The sequence below is a fragment of the Arachis hypogaea genome, chromosome 4 (assembly GCF_003086295.3).
Source record: "Arachis hypogaea cultivar Tifrunner chromosome 4, arahy.Tifrunner.gnm2.J5K5, whole genome shotgun sequence".
Taxonomy (NCBI): domain Eukaryota; kingdom Viridiplantae; phylum Streptophyta; class Magnoliopsida; order Fabales; family Fabaceae; genus Arachis; species Arachis hypogaea.
Window position 1 is genome coordinate 39,860,229 of NC_092039.1, and position 7,600 is coordinate 39,867,828.

Consider the following 7,600-nt stretch of genomic DNA (forward strand, 5'->3'; position numbering starts at 1 on the left):
AATAACTTAATTGTGGAAAAGAGGAAGAATGACTCCCACAAAACGTGTTTGCTCACTGCTTCATCTCTTTCTCTCAATTTTTGTTGATACGTATGCTTGCTCATATAACTTCTAGAAGCTTTCTTTCTAATTCAAATCTGTTGCACTACTCTTTTCTTTCCAATTCAAATGCCATTTTGCCAGTTGTTAAACCACACATTTTATTTCATTTTATTGGTGTCACTATGTTATGTTCTTTTGTGAGAAATTTTAGATTACATTTATTATTTTTTATTATTATTTTAGTTATTAATTTAATTTTTTAATTCAATAATTTAACAATATACTCGTACTTTTAAATATTAATCACTAATTAATAACAAAGAACAATAAATTTTGATGAATTTGTAATATTCTTTTCTTTTTATTTCTCATATATCAAGATTATATAATCAATTTGACTCCCAAGTCCATGTTACCATGATAAAACGTTATTTATATCTATCTATTATTATACTACTAACTAGGTTCCAAAAAGAAGACAACGTCTTAAGATTCTTAATTAAATTCTTGGTTGAGTACTATATATTGTATATTAATAGTTTTGATTCCTACTAGAGTACTTCTACTATGTAGGCTTAATAGAAAATTGGAGGACTATGAACTACTAATACATCAAAGGAAAAGACAAAAAAAAAAAACGTAGCATAAGCCTTCAATTGATATTTGGCTATAGGCCTTGATGAGATCAATAATTTTTTAGAACTCTGTGAGTGGAGATTGAAAATAATATCTTAGTAATTTGTTATATGTTATAGATTTTTTTGAATTTGATATTTAGCTTGTTGAAAGGTAAAATGGTATTTAGATACTCCCAGCTCATTTGAAACAAAAAATACTTCATGCTTCATTAAGGACTTTTCTCATTTTTCAATTAAAGTCTGCTGAGAAACTTTGAAACAAATCTAATATGAGAAATTTAAAGTTTTCAATTTTTATAAATAACTTTTTTTTTTGTTTTCCTCTCCTATACCTAGCATGATGTTCTAGACTGAAAGAAATTATTTTTTTTATTCTCGTTATACCAACAGCTGGATTTTTTCATAACCTGTGAGGTACAATTCAATGTTGCAAATTTCATTTGTGGGAATTGATTAAGAAAAATTAGGTATTTGTAGATAAAATGAGAAAATCTTGATGATTAACTTGTGAATATAAAAAACAGAAATACTCAAGTTTTAACTTATTTTGATAACTCCATCTAATGAATCTCTTCTTGAAAACTCCATAGAATATCTTGCCATCTATATCTACGAGTTAGTGCCACAATTACTCACAGTTATTATTATTAGTGGTATGAATCATATTATCATGTACTACTAATTAATAACAAATCATTACTTACATGCTTAAGATGCATTCTTTTTTATTTGATTAATACGCATATGGTAACGATAATAATAATGACCCTTGAGTTTTTATTTATCTTGGGATGCAAAAGTTGTAATGTTTGTCTCGCTGTGTCATTTTTGTATTCAAATTGAGTTCATCCTGTCTTAATTGAAGTTAAAATAAAGGGAAACATTTTTGTATTTGATAATTGAGTTTTTTTTGTTGCATTTTGTTATTCAAAATAAAAGTTTTCATTTGCTGATGCTTATACTAAACTATTTTAATCTTTTTTTTTTAAATTCTTCTTGCAGTATCTGAATAGTTGATTTGGCATATTTGTTGCTCCTATTTCACGGATACATTCGATTCTAGCCCAATTTATTCTGTCGAATCCTTTTACAAGGTAACTCTCTGACTCAATAAAGTAGTTACATGTTCTTTATTCTGAATAAAAAAGTTATAATTGTTAAAATTCTATGTATCTCATTTTTTGGAATTTAATTTTTGAAATACTTATCCTCCCTTCTAGGTTCTAGTGCTTTTTTTGTTTTTTTAGTTTTCGGTTTATTTAATTGATTGACATGACGAAACTTCAATAATATTTCTAAACAGCTAAAACTTGAACATAAAAAACACATAGTAACATTTACATGTAAACAAAATTTATAAAATATAACTCTTTCTAGAGTTTTTCACCGACTAAAAAATAAATGATTAACTGTATAAATAAATATTTTAAAATACTTTAGAATGGTATTCTTCAAGTCTTGAAGGGTTTAAAATATCCAATAATTAAATTAGAATTTAACTTTTTATAGTTAGAATGGTTGACATAAAAAATTATAATATTTATTGAATATATTTTTGATAAAAATTTAATTAAAAAACTAACAAAGTATAAAATAAAATGAAATTAATTACATATAAAATAATTATTCAAGTCCTTAAAGGTTATATGAAAAAATATACTTAGAATTTAGTTTAAAATATTAAAACTTAAAAAGTTATAAGTTGTAAAAAATCTCTATTAGTCTACACCAATAAAACACCACCCATACTTAAATGTATAATAAAATATTTGTGTAAAAAAATTAAAAAAAATAAACGAGACATAAAATAGCATTCAAAAATAAATTACTGATTATAATGATTATGATAACGAGTTTTAATGTATTAATTACTGTACCAAAATAAATTAATTATTCCTTTTCAATGTTACAACTTAGTTTACTTTTTGGTTGCATAAATTAGTTACAAATGGATAGAACTTGGATTGAAAAACCTCGAACATCAAAAGAATACCAAGAAGGCATAAATGGATTCCTTGATTTTGCTTTTGTGAGAGCGGCCATTTCGGATAGAATATGTTGTCATATCCATGGTGTGCGTTTGGAAAATGGCATAAAAAAGACACAGTCCAGGATCACTTGCTTTTAAAGCCGTTTCCCAAGAACTATCTTGTTTGGAATCGTCATGGTGAGATACAACCTGTTGAGTCAAGTAGTATAGAAGTGCAAGCGACACCATATCAAGAGAATCCATTAAACACATTAATCAATGATGTATTCGGCCACCATGGGGATGAAGGTATAACGGGAGTGAATGATGTAGTTATAGACAATGGAGGCGAAGACATCGCAGATGAAAGATTACATGAAGCCTCTTTTGATGATGGTAGCGAGTTCAATGAATTTGTAAGAGACGGAAATGAAAAGTTGCATGAGAGCAGTAAATGCACAAAGTTGGAGTTTATAATTAAATTGTATCACATAAAGGTTTTGTGTAGAATAAGTGATAAGGCCATGACTATGATATTGAATTTGTTGAGAGATACATTTGGTGGAATACAGTTGCCTTCTAGTTTTTATTTGGCCAAGCAAGTAATTTGCAAACTTGGCCTGGAATATACTAAGATAGATGCTTGCCCAAACGATTGTATGTTATATCTAGATGACAATCCAGATAACGTACAAGACACATGCAAGTATTGCGGTATATGTAGATGGAGCCCTAAGAAAAAAAAAGAAAAAGCAAGCTGCAAAAGTTTTGCGATACTTTCCACTGAAGCCAAGGTTAAAAAGATTATATATGTCTAGCAAGACGGCTGAGCACATGCAATGGCATAATTCTGCACCTGCAAGAGATGGATTACTGAGACATCCAAGGGACGGCCAAGCATGGAAGGATTTTAATGCAACGCACACTTTGTTTGCCGAAGAGCCACGAAATATTTGCTTAGGTCTTGCAACTGATGGTTTTAATCCCTTTGGAGCCTTGAGTTCTACTAATAGCGTTTGGCCTGTGTTCCTGATTCCATACAATCTTCCACCTTGGATGTGTATGAATCACACTTTGTTCATCTTATCAATGATTATTCCAGGAAAGAAGTCTCCAGGAAATAAGATAGATGTGTACTTGCAGCCCCTTATAGATGAATTGAAAGATTTGTGGAATGATGGTGTGGAGACCTTTGACTCATCATCTGGAAACACATTTAGAATGCATGCATATCTTATGTGGACAATAAGTAATTTTCCTGGGTTAGGTATGCTATCTGGTTGAAACACACACATTGGTTTCGCTTGTCCCACGTGTAACTTTGATTTTTATCCTTGTTATCTCCGTCATAGTTCTAAATGGTGCTTCATAGGTCATAGACGTTTTTTGGAAAGAAATCATAGATTTAGACTGAACCGTGTTCGTTTTGACAGAAGCACAGAGGAGCGTGGTCCACCTAAGAAGTTATCAGGTGTTGACATTCTTGAACAACAACAGGATGTTGAAACACGAGATCAGCAACGAGAAGAATCCCATAGTAGTGGGAAGAGACCTTGACGAGAAGTCAAGCAGTGGAACAAGCGAAGCATTTTCTTTGATCTTCCGTACTGGAAAACCAATTCGTTGCGTCATAATCTGGACTTTATGCACATTGAGAAGAATGTGTGATAACATTTTGTATACTTTGCTTAATGATAAAGCAAAATCAAAGGACAATCTCAAGGCAAGGAAGGATTTGAAAGAAATGGGCATAAGGCGAGATCTCTGGCCACGTGACAATGGATCATATCATTCATCTTTATTTTCACTAACACGTGATACGAAGAAGTTATTTCTTTCAGCTTTGAAGAATGTTGTGCTACCAGATGGATATTCAAGTAACATTTCGAGATGTGTTGATGAAGGACAGAAAAAAATATTTGGATTGAAAAGTCACGACTGCCATATTCTTTTGGAGGAATTATTACCAATAGCAATTCGTCATTTACTGTCAGATCATGTTACCGCGGTATTGGTTGAGTTTGGCTCATTCTTTAAGATCCTTTGTGGGAAAAGCTTAAGTACTTCTAAACTTGACAAGCTCCAACAACGCATAGTGATCGTCTTTTGCCAATTGGAAATGTTATTCCCTCTGTCATTCTTTACCGTTATGGTTCACTTGACAGTCCATCTAGTAGAGGAAGCAAAGCTCGGAGGTCCAGTGCATTATCGATATATGTATCCTATTGAGAGGTAAAATATTTTATATGATGAATTAAATATCAACAGAGTTACATCTCTTGTCATGTCATTTTTACTTGATTTTTTTATATTATTTTAGGGAGTTAGGCCATCTAAAATCCCATGTACGAAATAGAGCACAAGCAGAAGCGTCTATAGCCGAAGGATATCTAGCTGAGGAATGTCTCACTTTTTATTCTCGCTATTTTGAGGATATAGAGACAAGGTTCAATAGACCTAGACGTGTTTGTGATGACCCACTTGACAGGGGATGCTCAGAATCTTGTCTCTTTCCGACGGTGGGTAAAGCAGGGAGTTCTGGTACATTTTTTACTTTAAGTGAGAAGCAAAAGCTACAAGCCCATAGATATGTGTTACTAAATTGTCAAGCCGTCAAGGATTATGTGAAGTGAGTAAATATATTCATAATCTATATTAGTTGGTGTCGTACTTTAAATCCAATTTAAATCTTCATGCAGTGAATTTAGGGAATACATAATAAGAAGCTCAAAGGGAAGGAGACCGAACTCCACAGACATAGAGAAGAGAGTGTTTAAGGATTTTGTTTCGTGGTTTGAAAAACGAGTAAGTTACTTAAGTATTAGAGTTTATGAAATAGAAAGCTTGTTAGGATATAAATGTTTTAAACCTCATAACTTATCCCAATTTCAGATAATGAACCCGGATATCATAGAACAGCTGTCTACTGACATAAAATTTTTAGCACGAGGCCCATTATCAAATGCAACGAGATATAGTGCTTATAAAATTAATGGTTGCACATTTCGAACTGTTGCTCGTGAAGAAGGTTTGAGGACACAGAATAGTGGAGTGTATTTAACATCTAGCACACCATGTGTTGCAAGTCGAGTTGACAGAAATTTAAGACAAGGTGATGTACCTTATTATGGGAAGTTGGAGGATATAATTGAGCTTAGCTATTATGGGTGATTCACTGTTATTCTCTTCAAATGTAAATGGGCTGATTCTACTCGACATATAGGATATAGAAGAGATCAATGGAATTTTCATTGCGTTAAATTTGATAGGCCCATTCATACCGGTGAACATGAAGAAGACGAGCCTTATATTTTAGCGTCACAAGCATCAATGGTGTACTATGTAAATGATGTCGTTAACAAAGGATGGAGTATTGTTGTCCATTTAAAACCAAGAGATTTGTATGAAATGGGTTATGAAATTGAAGAGGCTGCAGATGAGGATGAGCCACATCAAGAGCAGGCTCTTGATCAATTTTTTGGTAACAGTGATGAATACATGCAGTTGGCAACAAACCAATTGATTGATGACGTAGTTGACTGATAATGAGAAATCTAAGGTTTAAGCTTATATTTGTTAATTTAAGGTTATGATTAATCCTTTGATTTCTTCATAAAGTTTATCTTTAGCCTAATTTTGTGTGAATATAACATGATTTTTGAGTTAATTTATCAAAATTTTCGTTGTTAAATGCATCTGCAGCGATGCCGAAGTGTAAACGTTTTACTAATCCGCTGAAATCAGTTCCTCAACCTGAAAGGGGTTTTGATCAATCTAATGAGGACATAATACACAATTCACCTACGGATAGCTCACCACCTAATCATGATTCCATAATGCAAGGCAATCCGGATAGTACTACGGATTACTCACTTCGTAACCAAGGATCCCAGGAACATACTAGGCACTTTGGTGGACGTCAATCTTCTGAATATTGGACAGTGGAGACAATAGGTACGGTGCACAATAAATTTGTTGTCTCATGATAAGTTTCTAGATAATTGCTTTCTAAATAAATGCAAATGATTATATTTCAATCTTTATATGTTATATTTTTTTTATGCAATTTCCTGTATGAAAGTAGAGAAATGATAAAATGATTTCTGAATATACAGTATGCCAATATGTATAGATCTAATGCTTTTCATTAATGTAAGTTTAAATTATATATAGCATTTTTTAGTTTGTTGGAATACACATGTTTTCAATATTTAAAACTGAATCCTGTATAGAGGTAGTTTAATCAATAGTGTTTTAAAATAATCAAGTTTATTCCATTATACTCTTCCGTTTTAAAATAAGTCAAGTTTTAAAAAGGATACTTATTTTAAAATAGAGAAAAAAATATTTGAGTTGTATACTTATTCGGCAGGTTTAAATAAATTTTTTGAATCAATAAACTTGGTTTATTTTTAAAGTTTTCTTACAACAAAAGAAACAAGGAGAGGGTGGATTTCTGCAATACAGATGGATTTTGTTTACAAAAGTATTAAGTCCTTTTATATATTTTCTTTTTATATATCATTTTGCAATTTTAATTATTGGAAATAAGAATTTAATAGAAGGATTTGTCTTTTAATATTAATTACTCAATTATGGTTTCCGTAATGCGTTTAAAATTTTTTTAATATTCTCTTAACATATAGATTCATTACACGTATCACATCCCACATAATAAAATAATAACATAAGATACATAGTTCTAATCATTCATTGTTCTATATTGCTATGATTGAATGATGTTAAAGTTTATTTAGTTGAAGCCATATGTTAAAAATTTCAATTGTCTGAAAATTTAGCCCAAAATATTTCTTATATTTTTTACCCAACTCCCGAGTCAGAAAATGAAAATATGAAATAGTACTACTCCTATATTATTACTAGAGAACAAGGTTATATGCATATGTATTGTTCAACGTTTTGTGAAATCGCATTATGTACCATTCGGACT

At 31.2% G+C, this 7,600-nt stretch overlaps 1 protein-coding gene across 1 annotated transcript; it reads left to right on the forward strand.

The window, feature by feature from the left end:
• Positions 1–2,735: 2,735 nt before the first annotated feature.
• Positions 2,736–6,192, forward strand: LOC112794834 (uncharacterized). Its single transcript, XM_025836811.1, has 7 exons — positions 2,736–3,251; positions 3,334–3,916; positions 4,083–4,881; positions 4,970–5,278; positions 5,349–5,454; positions 5,542–5,816; positions 5,919–6,192. Exons 1-7 carry the CDS (start codon positions 2,736–2,738, stop codon positions 6,190–6,192), a joined length of 2,862 nt encoding a protein of 953 aa, XP_025692596.1.
• The last annotated feature ends 1,408 nt before the right edge of the window (positions 6,193–7,600 follow it).

Excerpts from the sequence above, each read along its gene's own strand:
- LOC112794834 (XM_025836811.1), top strand. The coding sequence starts at position 2,736 with ATGTTGTCATATCCATGGTGTGCGTTTGGAAAATGGCATAAAAAAGAC. Across the intron at positions 5,279-5,348 it reads GCCGTCAAGGATTATGTGAA|TGAATTTAGGGAATACATAA; the intron begins GTGAGTAAATAT and ends ATCTTCATGCAG. Across the intron at positions 5,817-5,918 it reads ATTGAGCTTAGCTATTATGG|GCCCATTCATACCGGTGAAC; the intron begins GTGATTCACTGT and ends TAAATTTGATAG.